We start from the raw sequence: 26,421 nt of genomic DNA, 5'->3' as shown, positions 1-26,421 counted from the left end.
GTTCGCAAGAAGAAGAAGACAAGCAAAAGAGCATGAGTCAGGATAAGGAAAAATATATCAAATTTGGTTTCCCCTCTCTATAACGGTTTCTGAGAAAATCTGTCCCCATTGGGGATACAGTGCACAAAGTCAAGAAATGCATGACAAGGGCCATAACTCTGTAACAAATCTTAATACGGTTTCTGTTTTCGAACACCATCACAGCATTCATGTCCCCAAAACATCAAATTTGGTTTCCCTATCTATAACAGTTTCTGAGAAAATCAGTTCCCATCAGTTCGGACGGACGGACAGAGTTCAAACCTATATCCCTCACTGCGGGGCGGGGATAATAATTTCCTTTGGTATGTTTTCACTGAATATACTGAACAATACATCAAGTCCTGACATGTTATTATTGTAACCCAACATTCAGGATACGCTGATTAATCCTTGCTTTATCCCCTCAACACCCAGCAGCAGGCAGGGAAACAATAAGTACCAACTTTTAAAGTTTGTTGGCATGACATTGCAGGGGATCAACATGAAATCAAGAAATAAAAAAAAACTACTCACAGACTCAATTTGTAATTCCCATCCCGTGAAATCAAAGGCTTGTTTCTTCTTGTCCATTGACTCATCGGCAAGGTATTTTCTGAGAAGAAACACAAACTCATCTCAGATCATGTTTCGTACATGCCCAACTATGTCCAGAGATGCAAACCCCAAAGTGTTGCAAATAGTAGTTTCAAGGATCAGAATTAGTAGTTTGACCATAAAATTAGTAGTCAACTAAATACATAAAATCACGATGGATTCTTAGAAAGATAATACAACACTAATCAAGAGTGAAGCTTAATTTCACATACCGGATTCGTATAATCAAACGAAAGGAACGGTCACGTGGTTAAATCATTCCGATTGGATCGTCATTTTCCGTGGGTCAAATTCCGTCAATACACAATAAGTGGGTCAAATCGCACTGTTACTGATTCCAGTTCAAGTATGTCATTGTATTTGATGAATGGAAGATAAGTGAAGTCCAAAAATGTATTTCATCGACGAAAATATAGTTTTTTGTCTGTATATTCAAATTTTAATGAATGATCTTCAAATTTTGTAGAATATATAATGCAATCGTATTGGCGTAGTTTGAGCCTAAAATTCGTAGCGACTACAATAAAATCGTAGAGGTTGGCATCTCTGCATGTCAACAACAGCTACAGCTTTACAAACAAGTCATCAGTAGATAACTTATCCCACTCTCTCATGGTTAGTTGAATGCAGTCAGCAAGAGTACTCCTACCACGTGACAATTCGCCACACCAGACAGTCGATTCAAGAAGCCCCAAATGTTTATGAACTGTTTCATTTTTTTTAAGTGAGTGAGTGAGTGAGTGAGTGAGTGAGTATGATTTTACGCTGATTTTAGCAATATTCCAGCAATATCGTGGCGGGGGACACCAGAATTGGGGAATGGAATACAGGTCATGGGCATGACGAGTGCACTCTTTAATCACAAGGCTACCCCCCAATATTGATTTTATAGGACATGTTTAGGTGACTGATAACTAGGCATCTTCCATCCATTCAAGCACTGTTCCAAATTTGTTCCGAGTTGTTATACAACAGGTCAGGTTGCTCTATACTGAATACACACTATGGCTATCTCTTAACTTCCCCTTTCTGTTCCACAGACACAATGCTGAACAAACTTACTTCAATCCCTGTAAACACTGTACATTTCTGCCTCCCATTGAGTCGAAGTAGCTGACTTTCTTCTTTTTAAAATCAATCACCTAAAAACAGAAATGGTGGTATGACAGTACTAAAACACTTGGTATCTCTAACGCGACACACAACTGGAATCCAAATGTTATGAATATTATCATCCAATAATAAAAGAAAACATGATAAATATTTTCAAGATTGTTTGTATTAACTAAAACATATATAGTTTCTGAAAACAAAATGTAAGTCATAATCGATGGTGATTCTCTTAATGTCTATCAGCAGAGACAAATAATCTGGCTGGTTATTCTCAAAACGTTTGTAGCCCTACAAATTTCTTTAGCCCATTCTTAACACATTGGATATAATCAAAGTTAAGAATTCTTAGGGTTACGAACGTTTTGAGAATAAGGGCCCTAATGCTCTGAATTCAGATGTTCTAAGATTGGGGTACTTCAGATATCCCATGAGTGAGTGAGTGATTGAGTTGAGTTCTATGCCGCTTTTAGCAATATTTCAGCAATATCATGGCGGGGGACACCTGAAATGGGCTTCACACATTGTACCCATGTGGGGAATCGAACCCAGGCATTTGGGGGGGACGAGCGAACGCTTTAACCACTAGGCTACCCCACTGCCCCCAGATATCCCATGAAACAGTCTAAGTAAACTTAGGCTCAGTATTATTCGTTACACTGCTGTACTGAGTCTAACAAAACCTAGTAGAAGGTTGTGTCAGCTAACCTTTTGGACTGACCAATCAGAACACAGCTTACCAAATCGCGAAAGTTAACATTCGCACATACCGTTTGAACCTTTACCTAAAAAACTCGAACGATTCCAAATGCTATTTTCCGCACGATCGCTCCCGAGTGATACACGCAATGAGTAAACAGTCGCTGAAAATAGCTGTTTTGTCAATATTCAAGGATGTCATCTTGCAAAAATAAAAGATTATAGTAACCATGTCATTAGAAACCCATAAGCGTATATACTGCAGGTCAAATATCTGTGTTTTATGCGGATTTTCGTATGTTCATAGATCAGTGTCAGCGACCAGGGAAGAGAAAATCCAAAAAACCGTTTTGTAAGTCTCGCCAAACCCTAACAAGTAGTCGTTGTCTGATTGGTTAAATCCGTTCGGCCGTCTCGCGTTTGATTTGACGGTCATAGGTCGCTCAAAGGTTAGCTGACGCGACCTTCTACTAGGTTTTGTTAGACTCAGTATAGCAGTGTAGCAATTAATAGTGAGCCTAAATTTACTTAGACTGCCCATGAAACCAAGTCAGTGAGTGACAACGCTTTGAACAGGATTTAAGTTACGATACAGCGTGACAGCTTACAAGTACAGGTCAGCACAAAGTGACTTAATGACACCCATGAGTGAGTGAGTGAGTATGGTCTTACACCGCTTCACGGTGAGGGATACCAGAAATGGGCTTCACACATTGTACCAATGTGACTGTGAGGAATCGAACCCAGGTCTTTAGGTTCCTGGCATTCCTAAGGGATGCAACTCTGCAAAGCCACTTTAGAAGCATTTCCCCTCCTTCATCCCCACTCAAACATAGTAAACATGACCAGTTTACACCACTGGTGGTTGTAATGACTACATTATGACAGCTGGTAAATTTGGACAATAATTATGGAATTTATTTAAAAAAACGTCTCGAAAAACACTGTCACTGTTGCAGACCAAGTACAATGCATCAGCAACTGTGCAGCTGTTTCCCTAACAACTACTTACAGCCATACACCAATGAACCCCCAGATGAACCAGAACAAGTACATTTCATCAGCAATTGTGCAGCTGTTTCCCTAACAACTACTTACAGTCATACACCAATGAACCCCCAGATGAACCAGAACAAGTACATTTCATCAGCAACTGTGCAGCTGTTTCCCTAACAACTACTTACAGCCATGCACCAATGAACCCCCAGATGAACCGGAACAAGTACATTTCATTAGCAACTGTGCAGCTGTTTCCCTAACAACTACTTACAGCCATACACCAATGAACACCCAGATCAACAACTGTGCAGCTGTTTCCCTAACAACTATTTACAACCATACACCAATGGTTGAACCCCCACTCTCAAACCAAGTACATTTCATCAGCAACTGTGCAACTGTTTCCCTAACAACTACTTACAGCCATGCACCAATGAACCCCCAGATGAACCGGAACAATTACAAAACATCAGCAACTGTGCATCTGTTTCCATAACAACTACTTACAGCCATACACCAATGTACACCTAGATGAACTGGAACAAGGACGTAGTCGTGTGAAAAGACATCCACCTTCCTTGTCCATCTTCTCACTGCTGAGTGGCCGCCATTCATTAATTTGGAATAAAAGAATGTGTTGAAGGCGTACACCTTGGGTCGATCCTCCTGCTCTCCTCTCTCTGTTAGCATGTTCATGTAGAAGTTGATGATCTGTGGGAGAAAGATGACTTGATACCTCAAGCTAGATCCAGGTCTCTGACATTTACATCTTTGGTGAGTGTGTGAGGGAGTTCAGTTTTACACAACTTTTAGCAAAATTCCATCAATATCATGGCGGAGGACACAAGAAATGGGTGTAACATTGTACCCATATGAGGAATAGAAACCAGGTCATTGGCATGACAAGGCTACTCCACCTCCCAGCATCTTTGGTAAAACCTAACAAATGTTGTACAAGGGATTAAGCTTTCTTTGTATAAGTACACTGATCTCGTTCTAAAAGGCATTGTGCATTCATAGTTTGCAGCCATATGAGCTGTGTCAATTTGCACTTATCAGAGGTGTACAAAAAGTACTTGGCTAGATAACAAGTTGTTAGACTTGGTGGCTGGGAATGACTGACTGACTGAGGTTTTTACGCTGAATATTCCAGTATCACGCTTCTGATGTACACATTGTACCCATGTGAGTTCGAACCCGTGTTGGTTAGGGTTACCCCAATTCTTGTGTGCTGCTCATGTAGTGCTGGTGTGTGGGTTAGATCATGGGAAACCGCCCACCAAAATACAAGAATATGACCTTTACTGATAAATGGTAATCCCAAATGCATTTCAGATGTTCGATAGGCATTAAGAAGTTGGTAGGGTAATACAAGACACTTGATATGGATGTGCAACTTCAACAAACGACGTGTGTAGATAATAAAGAAGTTGAACATCCATATCAAGTGTCTTGTATTACCAATTACATTTGTTGATCAGTTTCTAAAATGAATTGTGTACAATGAAGTGAGGTGAGGTGAAATTGGGTTTATCGTCGTGCTTGAGAATATTTCGCTCATATGACGACGTGCATGCGTGTGTATGTGTATCTGCTTGTACTAGCCCAGACTGAAGCTGGTTTTATAGTGCTAGCTCACTGAGATACCATGCCGCAGTGAAGCATGAATACCCCACTCAGACACATTATACTGACTCCGAGCCGATCAGTCCTTGTTGTAACCATTAATGCCGAACGCCAGGCAGGGACCAACAAGCACCATATTTTAACGTCTTTTGGTATGACGCGGTCGGTGATCGAACCCGCGACCTTCCGCTCTCCGGGCGGATGCTCTAACCACTACACCACGGAGGCGGTTTGTACAATGAAGTGAGTGAGTGAGTGAGTGAGTGAGTGAGTGAGTGAGTGAGTGAGTGAGTGAGTGAGTGAGTGAGTGAGTGAGTGAGTGAGTGAGTGAGTGAGTGAGTGAGTGAGTGAGTGAGTAGTGAGTGAGTGAGTGAGTGAGTGAGTGAGTGAGTGAGTATTATGTTGCTTCCAGCAGTATTACTGCAATATCACAGAAGGGAACACCAGAAATTGGCTTCACACATGTGGGGAATACAACCTTTGCCTTTGGCAAGACAAGTGAATGCTTTAACATTAGGCTACCCCACTGTCCCATACAATGGGACCCGTGAAGAGTAATCGCTCAGTAATCAGTAATCACTCCACCATTTTGGAAGAGTAAGAAACGCTTCAAACTGTTGCAAGCCCAGGATAAGTGATTCATTTGCTTACTCTAAGCAATTCCCGACTTGCAACGCATCCCTAATCAATGTAACCTGTGAAGATCCGGGTTAGAGGGAGTGAGTTATGATTTTAAGTCGCATCGGCAATATTTCAGCCCGGCTAGAATTGATCTTCAGTAATTCATGCTTGTCGTAAGAGGTGACTAACGGGATGGGGTGGTCAGACTCGCTGACTTGGTTGACACATGTCATCATATCCTAATTGCATAGATCCATGCTCACGCTGTTGATCACTGGATTGGTCCAGACTCGATTATTTACAGACTGCCGCCATATAGCTGGAATAATGCTGAGTGCGGCATAAAACTAAACTAAACTCACTCACTATGCTTCACACATAATACCCTTGTAGGTAATCAAACCTGGGTCTTCAGCGTGACGAGCAGATCCTTTACCATTAAGATACACCTCTGCCCCAGACTCTCAAAAGAATGACAATTCCTACACATGATCCTTTTATCTTACAAAAAGGGTGAGGTGAAATTAGGTTTAACGTCGTGCTGGAGAATATTGCGCTCATATGACAACGTGCATGCGTGTGTATGTGTATGTGCGGCTGCTTGTACTAGCCCAGACTTGTTTTATAGTGCTAGCCCACTGAGATACCATGCCGCAGTGAAGCATGAATACCCCACTCCGACACATTATACTGACTCCAAGCCGATCAGTCCTTGATGTACCCATTAATGCCGAGCACCAGGCAGGGACCAAGAAGTACCATATTTTAACGTCTTTTGGTATGACGCGGTCGGGGATCGAACCCGCGACCTTCCGCGATGAAACAAATGCCTAAACTACAGCAATATCCCAGTCTCACCGCTGCATCTAACTGATGTAGAAATGTGAGGTAAGCTAGTAACAAAGCTTCAAGTCATCTTCATGATCTTACTTCATCATTCAACCAGTTCAGGCCATCTAAGGTTGCCATGTCTTTCCGTGTGATCTGTAGCCTGTAGCCCTCCACCAGCACCTGGTCCGGAGGAAAGCCTTTTATGGCAGTGGAGATGATATTTTCCATATCGCTTGTGATGTCTTGAACAAAGAGACTTCATTTAGAATTTGTTGTATCAATAATGTATTGCATTTCTTAAATTATTATTAAGTAGTACCAACTTTTGAAATATCTGCAATCAGTTTTAGATACACAAATTTTCTACATCCCAGTGCAGTAAGGTGCAGAGTTTCTCTAAAGTCAAACTCCTCATTTCCTCATTATATAATCATCTCCTCTATTTCTCAAGGGCTCGCATATCGGCAAACCTATAATGTCCACCATTCCTCGAAAATTACCTGCCCTTGATTTTCATTGACGTAACCAATCAACACATGGGAAAGGGAGGTACCTCATATAATTTAGAAACCAAAGCCACCGCAAGTTATTAATGAACATGAAGACAGTCTTTCCATCAAAGATATTTAAGGGTGTCTTACGGGCTTTCTTTTGCGTGCCAGTCGGTTCAAAACTGAATTTGTCCCTAACACGATTCTGATCTACAGGACAGGGTGCCATGTTGATGGACACTGCCAACCCAGCATTGAGGCTGGTTTGCAAAAAATTACGGGAATGGATCCTGAGTTTAGTTTACTAAAATGTTATCCCTTGGACAATATGCACAAAGCATAATGATAATGTAAGCCTATGATAAGTGAGTGTAGTTTTACGCAATATTTAGCAATATTAAAGCAATACCACGGCGCGGGGACACCAGAAATGGGCTTCACACATTGTACCCATGTGGGGAGTTGAACTTGAGGGCTTTGGTGTGACGAGAGACCACTTTAACCACGAGGCTACTCCAAAGCCCCTTTAAGCCTATGATAAAGTAAAGAGTTACAATGTGTCATAATGGTACATACACAGTGTGGATTGGGACCTTGGCGATAATCGGATGACTATTTACTAACCTGGTAACCGTTCTTCCTCTTCCTTTTCTGGTTCCAGGGTCGGTGGTTCCTCTAATACTGGAGGTTCCTTATCCTCCAGCCTCATCCGCTCTTTAATCTACAACACAAGGAGGAGAGAAGTTTTCAAAATCTGAGTAGGTCTACAGACATTACACATTATCTTCTCATGTGATAAGAAATATATACTTCACAAGCAGATCATTCTGGTAAAAAACACTTAGAATGTTTCAATACGAATTAAAGAAGTTCCACATTTTCTGACCTACCATTTTCTCCAAATTCTCCTCTCGTTCTTTTCTCTGAAAAAAAAATAAATGAAAAGATTATTTTAGAGTAAATGAGCAAGTGAGTATGGTTTTAGCAACATTCCTGAAATATGACTGGAGACACAACAAATGGGCTGCTAAACAATCATTTATTAATTTTCCTTTGAACCCTTCCCGAGTCCCTTAGAATATCATCAATACAGAGAACTGGTTCAAATTTAATGACTGTTTACTGGTTTGAACAGCAACTGATTATGAAAACAAATTCACTAAAGATACAACTTACATACCACATATATAAAACAAAAATATCCTTTAACAAGGTATAAAAGCCTTTCAGTTTCTTTAATATATAACAGTAAACAAATAAAAAAGGTTAAACTAGAGCTGCAACAGACCTTGCAATTTGTGATGTTTTGGGGGATTTGTTATGCATATACGACACAGTATTACAGTCTTCTTGAAATCACTTGACCTTCCACGACAAATTTGTAACATATGTTAACACATAAGGTGTTTGGCCAGAAACTAATAGTAACATACCCTTTCCTCATGGACTTTGGCTATTATTTCTGCTTCAGTGATCTTCCGGTTCCTCTCTCTTGCTTCTGCTGAATAGCGATTTTTTCTACAACAAGAAAGCATGGAGTCTTGAGTGAGTGAGTATGTTACCCACCCACCCATCCATTGCTCCCCCCCAGCTACCCATCTCTTCCTCCCTCCACCCATCTTTCCTTCCCTCTTCCCACTCATCCATCTCTATCTCTCTCCTCCCACCCAACCATCCACCCATATCTACCTCCCTCCCTCCTCCCATCAACCCACCGCTCCCTCCTCCCACCCATCTCTATCTCCCTCCCTCACCCACCCATCCATCCATCACTCCATCCTCCCACCCACCCCTTCCTTCCTCTTCGCACCCACCCATCCATCCACCCTTCCTAATCCCACCCACCCATCCCTTCCACCAACCCATCTCTACCTCCTCCAACCCACCCATTCATCCATCCCACCCACCCTCCCCCATCCCTCCCTCAATCCTCCCACCCACCATCCCTCCCTCGCATCCATCTTTCCCTCCCTCTCTCCTCTCGCCCATCCATTCATTCACCCACCCACCTTTCAATCCATCCATCTATCCATCCACCCACCCACCCATCCATCGGTGAACATGAACAATGTAACTCAACTCACAAGTCCTCCATCCATCCCTCGCTGGCGTACGGTGACGTCTTGAATTCATGGGATGTCTTCTCCAAACTGTGAACACAACACATACTTCAACTTATCTCATACCATCGAAGGCTTGTCATACAGTATGTTCTTGCAAACAATGAGGAATGTTGTACCTAACACACATCCTGACACAGGTATTGAGACATTATGTATGACAACAAAACATGAAAACAAAACTTGCAGCACCAACTTCAAGACATTTTAAACATCTTTCAAGGCAGCAAGCATACATTTAAAGTCCAAATTTAATGTCTAAATGTGCTTTCAAATTCGTAATAGTTAATAGTATTTCATTGTCAGAATATCTTCATTAACCCTTGTTAAAGATCTTTTCAAGTCAGCGAACATGTGTTACAAGTCTAAAATTAAGGACTAAATCTGCTTTCTAAATTCATTATCATGATTATGTTAATATTTCACTGTCAGAACAACTTCATTAATCATTGTTAACATTCAAATACATGGATAAAATATTCGAACAAAAGTCCAAACATCACTGTAAACGATATTCATCCACTGAGTTCCAGACTAATCTTTTCCAATACAACATCATCACCAAGAAATAATCATTACAAAAGCTTTTTTTCTGTGCACACTAAAATGTAAAGTCTTTTGAAGGCTGGACCTCCCAACTTAAAGCATTTTTCTGGGCACATTCAAGATGATAGCCTTTCCAAGGCCAGATCTACCACTTCAAGGCCATTTCAAGCCTGTGTTGCCTTGGCTTTATCAACACAGTGGCCTATTATGATTATGATGTTTATACGTCAACATTAGTGATAAGTTTCAGTATACTCACCTGGGCGATATCCTTTCTGAGATCTCATCATCCTTCTCATCGGGAATCACAACTGTGAAGGATGCAAACGTATTGATAAAGGAAATATACATATAAATAAGAATCCGTCGTGAGTGAGTGAGTTTAGTTTTACGTTGCACTCATCAATATTCAAGCTATATAGCAGAGGTCTGTAAATAATTGAGTCTGGACCAGACAATCCAGTGATCGTTGATCATGAATAATGGTCCACTTATCTGTTGATCATAAATAATGGCTGATCTGTCAGTTGATAATCAAGAACAAATGTCTATCAGTCTGTTGATCATAGAGAGGGCGGTGGGGTAGCCTAGTGGTTAAAGCGTTGGCTCGTCACGCCGAAGACCCGTGTTCGAATCCCCACATGGGTACAATGTGTGAAGCCCATTTCTGGTGTCCCCCGCCGTGATGTTGCTGGAATATTGCTAAAAGCGGCGTAAAACCAAACTCAGTCAGTCAGTCAATCAGTTGATCATAGAGTGATCTACCTGTCTGTTAGTGGTCATGAATAACAGTATATCCGTCTGCTGATGATCATAACAGTTTAATTGTCTGTTAATGATAATGAATAACTGACTGACTGACTGTTGATGATAATGGATAACAGTCAACCTGTTTATTAATGACAATGAATAACAGTCTACATGTCTGTCTGTTAATGATAATGAATAACAGTCCACCTGTCTGTTAATGATAATGAATAACAGTCCATCTGTCTGTTAATGATAATGAATAACAATCTACCTGTTTGTTGGTGAACTCGAAGCTTGGACATGTTTCTCTGTTCCTTGCCTGTCCGAGACAATGGCGTTGACTGGAACACGTCCAGGGCATTCTTCCTCCGCGTGGTCAGGAGTGTGCTGGAGATTGTGGGACGAGGGGTAGGGGACTTGACCTTCAGCTCAGAGGCAAACACACCGTCGTTGCCAAGGTAACTGTGACCAAGGATACTGTTGTTTCCCCTAGCAACCCCAAAAAGATGTCTTTATTTGGTATTTTGACATGAAATACATAAAAAAGTAAATTTCATAGATTTGAACTTCTTTATTATTGACATGGACTGTATTTGAATGCATCAGTGAAACACTGTTCCCACAAATAAAATGAACATGAATTCCCTGATATGTTTAACATATATTAGACACTAAAACATTTTTCCAAGTCTCTAGCAACATTTATTGAAGCTTTAATCATGTATGACATTTTTGTGTTTCAACATCTTTTACTTTTCCCACTGATAAGAAGATTATTCTGAACAAATATATTTAATATGTTCAGTCAGGAAAGATTGTCTTACTTTCCGCATAATTTAAGTCAACCTCAAGTACCCTGTTTAGTATGGCTTCATGATGTGTGTGTAAAAGTGAGGACTAAACTCTCATACACACGAATGTGATAAAGAGGTTCTGGACATGCTGAAATATTTTAGAATATACAAAATTAGAAGACACCAAAAAGGGTAAGAAGATTGAGCATAATTACTTTTCTGTGTTTGCAGATGCACATTTTTGGCTGAACTGCAAATGCGCCACCATACTGCTTAATTTAAGAACACAAGATATGAAAACCAGAAATGCAGAATATATGTACCTCCTGAATGAGTTAGTGAGTGAGCATGGTTTTACCCAGCTTTTAGCACTATTCAAGCAATATCACAGCAGGGGACACCAGAAATGGGCTTCACACATTGTACCCATGTGGGAAATCGAACCCGGGTCTTCAGTGTGACGAGTGAACGCTTCAACCATTGGACTCCCAGTGAAAAATTGTATGCAGAGGATTGTACGCATTCATGAGGAACAGTTACCAGTTTGCCATAAAATTTCTCATTTGTTATTTTTCATGTATTATTTCAGTCAATCCTTCAATGTTTGAGACCTGAATCATCAGTCTCAAAACACATAACCAAAAACATGATACAGCTTACCCAAAATCGAAGGTAGAGGGTATCTTCGTCCTGATAGATGAAGTGTCTGCTGTCTTATCTCGGTTTTCTTCATTCAACCGAACAGAAGGGGCAAACGTCTGCAGCAGCTCACGATATCGTTTCTTTTCATCCAGACGAACACTCTGAAGTTTGAACAAATTGAGTTTTCAATTACAGCTACCAACATATAATTGTGCCATCATATAATTGTGCCATCATATAATTATGCCACCATATAATTGTGCGATCATATAATTGTGCGATCATATAATTGTGCGATCATATAATTGTGCCATCATATAATTGTGCTACCATATAATTATGTCACCATATAATTGGTAACATATAGATCAACGACTCCTCTATTAATCAGCCAACCAACAGGACCACAGTTACGGTTCTTAGGGACCATTCATAATTAATGGCTAGGGGGTGGTGGGGTGGGGTGGGGGGGGTAGGGTGTCAATGATGATTTTATGGAGAAGCATGTACAATGTGAATGACCCCCTCTCCCCCTAAAATTTATGTACAAAGTAAGTGACCTCCCTGCATGTCATGTACAAAATCAATGACTCCCCTCCCCATAAATTTTACAAATAATTTTTCAACATTTTAATGTACAAAATTTCTGACAAACTTACCCCCACTACTTGTGTAGAAAATTGATATACCCCTTTACCTCCACAGAACAAAATGGGTGACCCCACCCCCTCCTTAAAATCATCATCATTCCCCTTTGTCATAAATTATGAACTGTCCCTTAACTTCTCCATACGTGTGACATCAGTATTCTGAAAATCATGTCTTATTTTTGCACCTGTTTGCACAAATATAAATGAAGAATTTTGAAAGCAAAAAATATGAAACTGAGGTATTTTATTGAGGTGTTTCATAAGTTCTGTCATTTCATGTGCTGACACATGTAAATTACAAATGGATGTACTATCAAGGGTACCCTTGTATTCTATACTGGTTTCAATTGCTTGGACCTCTGTTTTGGGTGTTAAAGGATATGAACAAATACATGGTAAACAACTGTTGTTACCTCTTGGGCTGTGAAGAGGCCTCTACTGCGAACAGATGGAGTGACCTGGCGACGGCGGGGTAACCGCTGGTCAGTCTGGACCTCCTGGTGGTGGACGCTCTGCTCCCCATTCACACGTGGAGTCTCATTCACAGGTGTGCTGCAGGCTGTATCATGAAGGAATGTGCGACAGTTGAAGGGATGTGTGACAAGATGTTCAAGGAATGTGTTACTTGTTAACATGTTTCAGGAATGTGTCAGTTCAAGGAATGTGTTGTAGGTTAACATGTTTCAGGAATGTGTCAGTTCAAGGAATGTGTTACTTGTTAACATGTTTCAGGAATGTGTCAGTTCAAGGAATGTGTTGTATGTAGGTTAACATGTTTCAGGTATGTGTCAGTTCAAGGAATGTGTTGTGGGTTAACATGTTTCAGGTATGTGTCAGTTCAAGGAATGTGTTATTTGTTAACATGTCTCAGGTATGTGTCAGTTCAAGGAATGTGTTATATGTTAACATGTTTTAGGACTGTGTCAGTTCAAGGAATGTGTCATTTGTTAACATGTTTCAGGTATGTGTCAGTTCAAGGGATGTCTGACAGTTCAACATGTTCAAGGAATGTGTTATTTGTTAACATGTTTCAGGACTGTGTCAGTTCAAGGGATGTCTGCAGTTCAAGGAATGTGTTACTTGTGAACATGTTTCAGGACTGTGTCAGTTCAAGGGATGTCTGACAGTTCAACATGTTCAAGGAATGTGCTGTAGGTAAACATGTTTCAGGACTGTTCAAGGGACATATGAGAGTTCAAGGGATGTGTGACAGTGGAAGGAATGTATGTTGGATGAAGGAATGTGTCACAATTTCGAAGAATGTGAGTTGAAGGAATGTGAGTCAGTTCAAGATGTCTAAATAGATGTTCGAAAGTTGACAGAATTTTGGATAGTTGAGGGTATGCATGTTAGTTCCAGAAACATATCTCAGCTAAAGCACAGTGTGTCAGTTGCAAGAATCTGAAGGAATATGTGACTGTTAAACTTTAAAGGAATGTGCTACTAGTGAACATGTTTCAGGAATGTTTGTCCTTTGAAAGAATGTGTCTTTGCTGAAGGAATGTGTCATGGAAAGGCTAACCATGGCAACAGATCAATGAATGCATAACAGTTTAAGGGATTTGTGACTGTTGAAGCAGTTTGACATGTCATGGAAAGGCTAACCATGGCAACAGATCAATGAATGCGTGACAGTTCAACAGAACAACCAGAGCAAGTTTTATCCATAAATTCTACCATGTATACAACGAGAATGTAAAAGGCTGTGGGACATATTATTCAAGACCCCATCAAACATGAATTTTGATTGGAGCTATCAAGGTTAATACAGATTTGAATGTGCCAGAAACTTGAACATTTGACCAACAGTCTTTGGCAAGAATATACACGTAATCCTTCAATGCCATACACAAACTTTCTGAAAAAAACTGAGTCTGCATGAAAAGTTAGTTTCAGGGGCTAAAGAAGACCTGTCATTCATAATGACACAGTGATAACTGTTGATACCAATCATTGTACTCACTCGAAGCAGCTATGTCTGTGTGGATAGGTGGTCTACCATGAATCTGGAAGGAAAAGGATATGCAAAGATTTAACTTAGAAGGCATCTTCGAAAAAAACTGAAGTGAGAATTGATATCATGAAATATATGGAATTCAGTGAATCCAAGAAAACCCTGGATATATGTTGAAAAAGTGTAATATTTCTGATATCTCTTATATAGAAGCAGCAGCTTCAGTGAGTGAGTTGGGTTAAACATCGCTTTTAAATAATAATACAGTCTAATAGGGTGGCAGTGAATACACTATGACGTAAAATTTTGTCTAACGAATATATAGTATCAAATACGAATATTTATTCATGAATACCTGACATTTAATATGATTGATTTATCATTATTCTTATTTATTTTTATTTATTTATTTTAATGATTTTTCTGTCAAAAATGTGTAAAAACGAAGTTTACCTTATTTGGAGCACATGTACTAAAAAGGGGGTTAGTGGGATACAAATAGAACGTGATGACACTAGAGCTGGGACGGGTAACCGGGATACACGGGACGGGTGGGTAATGGCTTGGGCCTTGGTACCCGTCCCAATACCGGGTTGCACTTTGTAATATTGGGTTGCACCCGTGCAAGTAACAAAGCACTAAATCGAGCCCTGCCTGTTCATGCCAGCTACGAAACACTGTACGAGACGGTACTGCCTTGGCAGAGCACCATCGGGTGCAACCTGCGAATGGTGGAAGCCACAAGGCTCTCTTCCAAAATGGGGTTAAAGTTACTCCAATATCTGAACTAAATCTGCAGAATAGGGATTCTGAAATCCCCTATCTGCACATCAGCGAGCCCCACCTATCAACACACGGAATGGGTGTCGAATCCCACCTCGAAGCCAGAATTGTGTCTGCAACAGCTGCAGGAATTCCGCGTGTCTGGAGGTTAGACCCGACAGTGGCCAAGCCACCCAGTGAATCCGAGGATTCAGGTGTGGTGTCCCATTCAGAGTGAGAACGTCTGGCCGTAAAGGTAATTCGAGTCCTGGCGTTCGGGCTCGAACTCCAACCTGACTGCTGTCAATTCCAGTAGGTTGTGACTTCGTTATCCAGAGACTACAGGTCGCCCTGAACACCACCCCAACCCATGCGATTATATGTTTCTTTCTCACTCATCTTTGTTTACTAGGAATTCAACTTGAAAAAGTTTACAGGACAGTATGCACATCTTCACTATGTGAACGACAGCATGGAAAGTGAGTTACGAGGTTGTGGGTTAGAGTTACCTTCTCTTGGCTGTGGTGACCTGCAGGGGTGGTTGTTTTTGTTTTGTAAACATTTTATTCAAAACTATAGTTACAACTGTCATAGAAAATTTTAATGGACATAAAAATGCTTATAAGTACCCCAAGGAGGACCTGTTCTGATAAAGAATGGTAGGTAACCATGGTAACCTTCTCATGGCACACATACCTGAGTATGTACAGAGCCTCCATTGGTTGTTGGCACCTTGACAGTTGGCCTGACTGCTGGATGTTGCTCCTGGTGACGTGGTCGTTAGCGCTGGCGCCATCGGCTGTTTTCTGGTAATTCACGCACACCAAACTCTGTGGAGAAATTGCCCGATCCTCGTTGCCGAACCCACTGGGCCATCTTGTTGACTGGTAGCTTCAGGTAAGACCAGACTGTACCAAAAATAAACAAAGAAAATATTATTCTTTATTCACAATCAAGCCATTATTAGTCTGATGGTGTGAAATAGGATTCATGACTGCTGAGAGCAATCTTTGGTTAGTAGAGCTGTGTATCGTGGCCTAAGTGGCGAGACGATATATCCCGATACCAGTTAAATGAGGCGAGACGATATATCATGAAAGTATTGGCAAGGAACCTGCGAGACGATTATCATCATGATACAATGGTGGCGATATAATACGTATCCCGATACTCTACAATTAACAGATAACAGATATGATAGATAAAATGACTGAAACTGTATTTGTTATACAGCAGAACTTGTGTTCCATTCACACACACTTAAAAAAGCTGTTCATCTAATAAAGTTTCAGCATTTAATGCTTAAGAAAGTCAAACATATTCAGTATACCTTGATCTAATATATATAAATCTGAAGTGTTTCTACACCAATGCTTTCACAAACAACTCAATGTAATTTATATCAGCATTCACAATCACTTAAGTCTGCTTTCTACATTTTATCTTCTCTTTGTTCTCTTTCTTAACAACGCTAAGACATCGTTCATAGTTGTAAATAAATAGTGTTATTTGTCAAACAACTAAAACATATCTGCATATTTCAATTACTTGAAGACAATTATTCTCAGTTCACAGAGTTTGTAAAATGTTCACACTCTGTGACTTATACACCAACTCCTTTGTTCATGTAACAGAGATAACAGACACAAACAAATTCCTTTAAAGTTCAATTTGTTTTTAAAATTCAGAAGAACTTCAAAGAGACTCCTTTCCTATTCCTAATGCAATACTCCTTACAACTTAAGTAGTATTTAAGTTGTATCGGGATATATCGTCTCTTGTGGCGATACATCGATGTATCATGGACCCTCGCGATATAAATATCCTGATATATTGCCCAAATGTGTTTTGTATCGATGCACTCGTATCGCGTAGTTGACGATGTAAACATTGATACTATCGATGAATCGTTACACCACTATTGGTTAGTCGTGTTAGTAGATCACTTTGTAGACACTTAAAATCAATTTAGAGTCAACTACTTGTCCAGGTGAACTAGAGTGTCATGGTACAATGACAATATTTTCCACACCAAAAATGAGAACTGTTGTCAAACTTCCTTGTGTTGAAGTGAAAAGGACCTATAAATACCTGGAGTTAACTGAGGCTCGAAACAATGAAAAATCATGAATAAAGCAGGAATACACAGAGACCAAACACTTAACTTCAAGACAACCTTAAGTTTGACATAAAAGGACCTACTACATTTCCTTTGATAAGTGCCCAGGCACTTATTTTTTCAATTTATTTAGAGACCCGGAGCTTATTAGACACCCGGCACTTATTAGAGGCCTGGCGCACTTAAGACCCGACACGTAAAGTTTCAATGGAAATAAATATTTTCTCCATTTGTATTTTATTTGAAACCTCCATTGTAAACATGTGGCACAACTGGCGCTTATTAGAGACCTGGCGCTTAGTTCTTGAACAGTTGCTTTACCCCCGGCGCTTATTGGAGGCCAGCTCTTATTAGAGACCAAGCGCATATTGGAGGAAATATGGTATGTAAATACGAAAGTTTGATATAATGGTGTTCAACCGTAACTGATCAACCTGATACTTGACATCAGTTTCCATATATGTTCATCTGATAGTGTATGGATTTTCCACAGCAGAGCTTACAAGACTCACAGGAAATGCACTGGATTAGGGGCTAAAGTTGCACACTGATGAAATAAGATAAACAATATGCTTCTCCGTGTATTGCTTCATAATTTAATTCTGTATCAGTTTCCAAAACGTTTTACTGTAGTGTAATCGTAGTTATTTTCGCCTGGGATTAATTTTCACACTTTCAGCGCAAAATGATTGTGCGTCAATAATCATACCAAGCGAAATATTCATGGTCAGTCATGACAAATACTCAAGTAGGAACAACATGCAATTTTTTTATTCTATCAGATAACATCAAAACAATATATAAAGGAATAGAGGCATATACGAGTTTACTAGAAATAGCCATCACAATCAGCAAATGTTTGTTATCAGTTTGTCACTTAATTGATAGCTGACTATAGCTGAAGTATAATCCCACCTCTGTCTGATTGTTTTAGTTAACACGATTTAGTTATGGGGACTAGCTTTGATCACTGCATGTCAATCAGTTGTGAAAACTTTGTGATGGATACCATCACTCGGTGTTTGAAATGCATGAAAAAACAACTGTGCTAACAGGTCTTTTGTGAACTTTCCAAGAAAATGGCACCCCGTGAAAATATATACAATTACAGTATTTGTTTCATTGTCGTTTAAGGATGCACTTGGCAACATTCAAGTGATATGGCGACGGACTGTAAATAACCCAGGTATGGACCAGACAATCCAGTGATCAACAGCATGAGCATGACTCTTTGCAATTGGAATATGATGACATGTGTCAATCAAGTCAGCGAGCCATGACTACCCGATCCCATTAGTTGCCTCTTAAAAAAAGCATGGGTTGCTGAACACCAATTCTAACTCGGATCTTTTCTGATGTTTACCAATACAAAAACCTGGAATACAGAAACAACTTATTGGTTTACCATTACATTACAGCCTATTAGTGTTGGGAATTGGTTAAAATCTCACAATTGATGATTGGTTCATTGCAACTAATTGGCTAGAGTCATTTATCAAATTCTCCTGGTTATGTTTGCTAATGAACAAAAAACATAGAAAAAAGCGTGTAGTTCTTTGGGTTTTTTTTTCAAATTGCACAAAATGCATTTACAAATTTCACATCTTAAAGGATGACTAGTATGTTAGGAACATAAATTTCCTGGAGTCTTTAAGATAACTTCAATCATGACAAGGAACAAGCTTGTAGTGCTTATGAAATGTAACAGACTAAATCAACCTTGTGAAAAATGTTGTTAATGCAAACCAGTGTTACAAAATTGTTTGCGTTTTATTATGAGAAAACATGATCCATTGCTTGGTCGTTCAGTTAATCATGGCGACCAATCTGATCATTTCAATTAATCAGACCACCACTACAGCCTATCACAAAATAACACTACTAACAGACTGAATTTGACTGTATAAAACCATCATTATAAGCCTACAACGAACCACAAAAAGTGACTCTCAAACTTACATGAGCTTGTGGATTCCTTTTTAGGTCTCTTAACTTCAACAATCTCGATATCGGAGTCCTGACCATCACTGAAACGAAGTGCACACATGTTTAGCAATGAAGAAAAACAAAAGTTGATGAAAAAACAGCCTGAAAACAAAAAACAACAGTAAAAGCTTTTCAACTCATTACAACCTATGACTTCTGAAATATCAAGGAGTCAATTTGTGACAAAAAAACAGTATACTGCCGGAAGAGGGGTAAGTTCATATTTTGATTTTATTAAGTTATATGTAAATTGATGAATTTAGAATGACTATCAACATGATTTGAAGGTGGAGATATGAAATATGAACGCCAAGAGAGACCAAAGTTTAACTGTATAAAGACATCAATTAGGGCCAGGGGCAGATACAGCTTTTTGAGAAGGGGGTGGGGTGCAGAGTTCAATACTACCCGTTTTCCAGAGAGTTTCAAGACAAACAGGGTGTGCGCACCCCTGCACCTCCTCTGGATCCGCCTATGATTAAGTATGCTGAGTATGTTAAGGAACTTGATTTAACTTGAACCAGGTGCAAAACAAAGTTGCACCCTGGATATCAAACATTTATCAAATAATCTTGAAGTACCCACAGATGAAGACCCAAAACATGACAATTACACATACCATACTTAGCTTGCAGTTTTAATAAAAGGTTGCACATGAGTCATATGGCTCAGTCAAGCTGTCAGAGTTGAATGTACATATGTTAAAACATATTTCCAATATTTGAGTTTGGAAAAATAATCAGGCTAAGCAATTGGTAAGTTTTCTCATGATCCTTTGATAATTCAGAACATTATTTTCAAAGTGATGAAAGTGAAATACAACCTAGTGGTTTCGATCTTTTAGAGATTGCTGTCATTCTTAGTTCAAATAATTCTGATGAAACCATTTGAGAAAAATGTAACATTTTAATCAATTCATGAGAATAAAGGTGACTACAGTGCTCAAAAGTGTAAAATGTCAGGTGCCAATCTTCAAACTGGACTAATTATTTGTAAAGCATCCATAGTAAAGTTTTACCTACTTTACTTTCAAGTAGTAACCTGAGTTCTGAAAAACTGCAGTTCGAACAATATTTGTCATTTTAATCAGGGTGCTAATAGGATATGAATATCAACACAACCAAAATATCAAAAATCCGTACTCTGATTCATCGTGTGTTACATATGTAACTCTTGATATCACTGATCAGTTAAATTTACTCAATTACTTTCACGAAGTCGAAGTCGTGCTTACAGACGATGGAGATTTTAAATATTTCAAGAATGCACGACATAAAAGAGAAGATAATATTTCACGTGGGTAATAAAAAAATTGCGTATCCCATTTCAGCGGTATATGTTCAGTGTACAGAATTCTATTTAAAAGAAATCCAAGTGGTGTGTAATCGAAAACCTATCGGAAACAACAAGCTAGAGTGTATGAAATGCTTTTGAAGACTAGTGATGACCGGCGTAATGTTTACAAACTAGGGGAAAACAGCGCTGTTTTCATTATGGTGTTTTCTACACTTATTGACACCTGCAGACAACAGACACTTACGTTTCATCCGTAATTCTTTTGCGTTTTCTTGAAACACTGAGGTTTGATTCCTCGTGTGATGGTTGGAAAATAAACGACTTTATCTTATCGGACACTGAACTGAACATTTGTATTGTGTACGGTGTCAGACTGCATGGAAAATCCCTTTCTCGCGCGAGCGCAACCGGAAGTTTAAATGTCGGCTTTCTTTACAAAAGAGCATACAGAGTTACGTCCCTTTAAACAGTTTTCTTTGTGATTCAATCGGATATATTTCCACAATTCATATTGGTTTTATTGTTGTATGTTTTATCGCAGTGAACCTCGGTTAATATTGTAATTAGTTTATTATCAAAGTAGATGACACACAAAACATATTCTAAATGAGTTAGACGTAACTAAAACACACTGATGAGAAGTTATCAGTTTCAAAATGTCAAACAATCAGTAACATTAGTTTGCAGTTACAGGCAGTCTAAGTAAACTTAAGCGCAGTATTATTCGGTACACTGCTATACTGAGACTCCAGAAAAGTTATGTAACGAATAATACTGAGCCTAAGTTTACTTAGACTATAGTTACAGGCAGTGTGCGAAATAGCCACTGGCCCGCTAGCCCGTGGCTAGTAAAATCCAGTCGGGCCAGTAAATCTCCACAGTCACTAGCCCAACTGGCTAGTGAATTTTCATGGGGTCATTTTGTAGAATTATCACTCTCTCCGACTTGTTAAGTTATAATACACTTTTAAATCATGCAAGATTATGGCCTGATGAAAATGTTCATCATATTAGCAGATTAATGATGAAACCTGTGTCATGTCGACAATATCTTATTCTCATCTATTTTTGAAATCTTTTGCTACGTTTCTACGTTCAAATTTCGGGCTAGTGAATTATTTTGTGGGCTAGTAACTTTCAGGCATAGCTAGCTCGACTGGCTATCAAAATGTGGAAACTATTTCGCACACTGGTGACAGGCATGCGTCACGTAAAACTAGCCACCTAGCTGCACTCGATTTATTATGATCGATTATATTATTAAGGTGACAAGAATTTACTTGTAAAGTTATGTGTGGAGAAAATTTCAAAATCAGAGTGTGTTGAAAACTGCAAGAAGACATCCTGTACGTATTGTGAGCAAAGGTGTTTCACAAAGGGAAAGGACGTGTTCAACCCGGATGTTCTTTCAACAGACCATATGTATTTCTTTTCTTCTTCTCTTTTTGTTGCTGAAATTTAAAGTCCCAAATTCACCCTCCATTGAGAATTGTTATTTTCTAGTTTCTTTAATTTTTGTGAGAAGCGTGCTCAAATGTATGTGTTACTGAATATGGTTCTACGCCGTTTTTATCAATATCTCAGCAAAATAAAGGTAAGGTGAGGTGAAATTGTGTTTAACGTCGTGCTTGAGAATATTTCGCTCATATGACGACGTGCATGCGTGTGTATGTGTATGTGCGGCTGCTTGTACTAGCCCAGACGTAAGCTGGTTTTATAGTGCTAGCTCACTGAGATACCATGCCGCAGTGAAGCATGAATGCCCCACTCAGACACATTATACTGACTCCGAGCCGACCAGTCCTTGTTGTATCCATTAATGCCGAGCGCCAGGCAGGGACCAACAAGTACCATATTTTAACGTCTTTTGGTATGACGCGGTCGGGGATCGAACCCGCGACCTTCCGCTCTCCGGACGGACGCTCTAACCACTACACCACGGAGGCGGTCCAGCAAAATAAAGACGGGGTCACCAAGTATACCGTCACACATTGTACCCACGTCAAACGAAGGACGAACTACTGGCAGTACATTTGTCCACAACTGCACTTGCTCAAATGAGGGTGGGGTTCGTTTCCAGAGGGCGGGTGGGGTAGTGGTTAAAGCGTTCGCTCGTCACGCAGAAGACCCGCGTTCGATTCCCCACATGGGTACAATGTGTGAAGCCCATTCTGGGGTCCCCCGCCGTGATATTGCTGGAATATTGCTTAAAGCAAGCGGCGTAAAACTAATCTAACTCACTCACTCGTTTCCAGAGCATGGCCCTTTAAACATCTGCATACAACTGTATACACGCCTCAGACAAGTAATGGCCCAGTGCCATCGTTTAATGTTCTGACTTTTTGTCCTTAGGATTTCCATGGCAAAAGAGAAGTTTTATTTCTGATTTCAAACATAACGTAATTTATTAGCGAACCTTTGCAATTGATTAGGCTATTTATATAGGACTAGTAGCCCTTGTTTCCACGGAAATTAAATATTATTTTTTTAATAATAATAATGTGGGTATTTATATAGCGCTACATCCAGGTACTAGTACCCGCTCATGGCGCTACAATACTATAGGAGAAAAGAAAATAGTTAAAACTATTTACAGAGAGACAATTGAACATAGAAAGTCTAGTAATAGGCAAGACGAAAAAAGTAGGTTTTTAGAGACGATTTAAATGTGTCCAAAGATTCAGCATTCTTGATGTGAGTGGGCAAGTTGTTCCAGAGACTGGCGGCTGCATGTTGGAATGATTTTTTCCCATAGGATGAGATTCGATCTTTAGGAATGACAAGTAGCTGGTGATTCTGGGATCGTAATGGTCGGGTTGGGATGTACTGACACAGAAGACTGGAGAGGTATTCAGGTATTTGTCCATGTAGAGCTTTGAAAGTGATACATAGAATTTTGAAGTCAATCCGGAATTTGACAGGCAACCAGTGTAGAGACATCAGTGAAGGTGTGATATGATCTTTCTTGGACTTGAGGCAGACGATGCGAGCTGCTGAGTTCTATAATTTGTGAAGTTTCTGAAGTTGAGTTGAACTGATGCCAAAGTGCAGACTGTTGCAATAGTCGAGTCGAGAGAGTATAATGGATCGAACCAAAGAATGAGCACATTCTGTTGTGATGAGATTTCCAATGGAGCTGATGGTTCGCAGATCATAGTGACAGTTCTTATAAACATGGTTGACTTTGCGGTTCCAAAGACAAACTTGCATCAAGATATACTCCAAGATCCTTAGTGACAGGGGAAGGTTGAATGTGAGATGTTGAAATCTTCACATTGCAGATGGAGGTTTTCTGCAGCTGTTTGGAATTTCCAAGGACGAGCAACTCCGTTTTGTCATCATTCAGTTGGTGTTTCCTTGTGTTCATCCAGGTCTGTATATCGGAAACGCAACTGTCTATGATCTGTAGATCAGTGCCTGGAGTCAAATTAAGAGCTATAAAACGCCCCAGCCAATTTGGTCAAAATGCCCCAGATTTTGGTCAAATCGCCCCAGGTTTTAGTCAAATTGCCCCAGGGGGGTAGTCAAAATGCCCCAATGTATTTAAATTGGTTAACTATATGCCACAAATGCATAGTTTTGTCAACTTCCATATTATATTCTATATATAATATTATATAGTGATATTTCTGATAAATTTTCTATTAGTAAACTGATAAGACAACATATTTATTTCCAAAGAAAGGAACCGGATTGGTAAACAAGCATAAGCTTATATGAATACCGCTCTGGGATACAATGGAAGGAAGAATAAACTCGTCATGATGAATGTACAATGTGAATGATATATAAATGTTGCAAAAACGAGAAATAACGCCAATCATTGTTTATATTGGTATATGTCATATAAACAAAATATTTTGGATCAAATCTGCCTGTTAAATTTATAAAAGAGTGCACTGAAATTAAAAGTTCTTTGTTTACTATTGAAGAGCAGCGTTGGTTTCCAAACAAAATTGATTTTAGGTCAAATCCTTTAGTATAAAAATACATAATTTGATGTATATCGTTGTAAAGAGTACATGAAAAGAAATAGTGAGCAGAGTCTTCATAGTTGTGGCCACAAGAGCAAGATGATGTCGGAGATATAAATCTTTCATGTTTGTGCGCATTAAGGTCACTACATTCAAGTTGGAGACGATAATGATTTAGACAAAATCTGCTACCGAAATTTCAGTCAAAATGACTGTAGATATTAGAATCGTTCAAAATTACATTTTTGAATCTCGATAGGTGATGGTCAATTATTGAATATATTTTTATAGCCTGAAATGCTCATACATTCGAGCCTCAACACAGCACTGAATGTCAATTAGTGAACATGTTTTCATAGCCTGTTTTTATCCACACTTTTTGACAAGATTATTTAACAAAAGCTCTAGATTGTTTTGATAAGCATTATACCATACTTGTTGAGAAAACCTATGCATTTATGGCCTCACCTTTTGACAAGATTAATTAACAAAAGCTCTAGATTGTTTTGATAAGTATTATACCATACTTGCTGACAAAAACTATGCATTTATGGCCAATAAACATTTTATACAACCATTTCATAATATTCTTGTAATTCTTTACAAAAGCATTAATAACATGGAAATAATTGGTATTATAGTGTTGTTTATACATGAATATTACTTTTGCTCTTATCAGTTTACTAATAGAAAATCTATCAGAAATATTACTATATAATACTGTACGAAGTATATAATATGGAAGTTGACAAAACTATGCATTTATGGCATATATTTAATCATTTTAAATACACTGGGGCATTTTGACTACCCCTGGGGCGATTTGACCAAAATCTGACCAAACCGTTTTTGGGGGGCGATTTGACCAAAAATCTGGGGCATTTCCTGACCAAATTAGGCTCATGGGATAACTTTGTAGCTGGGGCGTCAGATGACTTTGAACTTTCACAACCTGTGTTCGCTGGTCCAAATATGAGGAGAACTAGCTGAGTGCTAGTCCTTTGACACCAACTTCATATTCCAATGTGTGTAACAGGCACTTGTGGTCAACCGTGTCAAAGGCGGCACTTAGGTCGAGTAGTAGGACTAATGCCGCCATATTGCCACTGTCCAGGATCATTCTGAGATCATTCACTAAACGAAGGAGAATGGTCTCAGTAGAGTGGAATGGACTGTATGCAGACTGGAATGGGTCAAGGATATTGTTGGATGAAATGTGATCCATTAAGTTCTTAGACACTGCTCGCTCTATGACTTTAGACAAGAAACTAAGATTTGAGACCGGCCTATAGCTCTTTAAGAGTGAACTATCCATGGTTTTGTTTTTCACAGATGTAGTAGTAATAGAGTGGAGGTTTTGCATCAGATGCGGCTTAGAGGCTTATTTTTATGAAATAAATTCCCCAGCCCCACTTAAAAAATATCGAGAGGCATCCTTCGATGTGCCGTCAGCTTAGACCCAAAGTTCCGTGCATTGAAGTATCAGCCGGCTCGCCAGTGTGATGGTTAGAGCGTTGGACTCGTAATCCAGGGTTCACGCAAGGTATCCGTAATATTGAGCGACAACTTTGTGGATGGGGTCTACCATAAACTCGTCCAAGTAAGCTACGGAGTAGGTGGAATACGGGCGGTGCGTTCCCTGGTTGTCAGGCTATAATCGACTAACGTATCCATGAGACGCGTTGTAACCGTTCGGTGCCAACGAGACCTAAACTATCGTACAGGCTGGTAAATTTCCCTCGACTTATGACTCGACGCAGGGCGGCGTAAATATCGAGGCCACTGACGTCCACCCCAACCCGTCTGAACAACCGT

At 39.5% G+C, this 26,421-nt stretch overlaps 1 protein-coding gene across 1 annotated transcript in view; it reads right to left on the bottom strand.

Moving 5' to 3' along the window:
• Window positions 1-21,040, bottom strand: part of LOC124259456 (sentrin-specific protease 1-like) — a 36,385-nt gene extending 15,345 nt beyond the window's left edge. The window contains exons 1-16 of the mRNA XM_046693594.1: window positions 20,877-21,040; window positions 19,310-19,377; window positions 15,928-16,139; window positions 14,479-14,521; window positions 12,929-13,074; window positions 11,884-12,026; window positions 10,701-10,918; window positions 9,939-9,990; window positions 9,098-9,163; window positions 8,447-8,531; window positions 7,904-7,936; window positions 7,638-7,734; window positions 6,622-6,764; window positions 3,952-4,155; window positions 1,699-1,778; window positions 556-634 (exon numbers count right to left, since the gene is read on the bottom strand). Of these exons, the coding sequence (XP_046549550.1) occupies window positions 556-634; window positions 1,699-1,778; window positions 3,952-4,155; window positions 6,622-6,764; window positions 7,638-7,734; window positions 7,904-7,936; window positions 8,447-8,531; window positions 9,098-9,163; window positions 9,939-9,990; window positions 10,701-10,731 (870 nt within the window). The 5' untranslated portion in view covers window positions 10,732-10,918; window positions 11,884-12,026; window positions 12,929-13,074; ... (2 more) ...; window positions 19,310-19,377; window positions 20,877-21,040. The remainder of the gene's footprint in view (window positions 1-555; window positions 635-1,698; window positions 1,779-3,951; window positions 4,156-6,621; window positions 6,765-7,637; window positions 7,735-7,903; window positions 7,937-8,446; window positions 8,532-9,097; window positions 9,164-9,938; window positions 9,991-10,700; window positions 10,919-11,883; window positions 12,027-12,928; window positions 13,075-14,478; window positions 14,522-15,927; window positions 16,140-19,309; window positions 19,378-20,876) is intronic.
• Window positions 21,041-26,421: the final 5,381 nt, after the last annotated feature.

The sequence above is a fragment of the Haliotis rubra genome, unplaced genomic scaffold (assembly GCF_003918875.1).
Source record: "Haliotis rubra isolate DU_JTF1 unplaced genomic scaffold, ASM391887v1 Scf721, whole genome shotgun sequence".
NCBI lineage: Eukaryota > Metazoa > Mollusca > Gastropoda > Lepetellida > Haliotidae > Haliotis > Haliotis rubra.
Note: the sequence above shows the minus strand (reverse complement) of the source record. Positions and strands in the feature narration are given on the sequence as shown.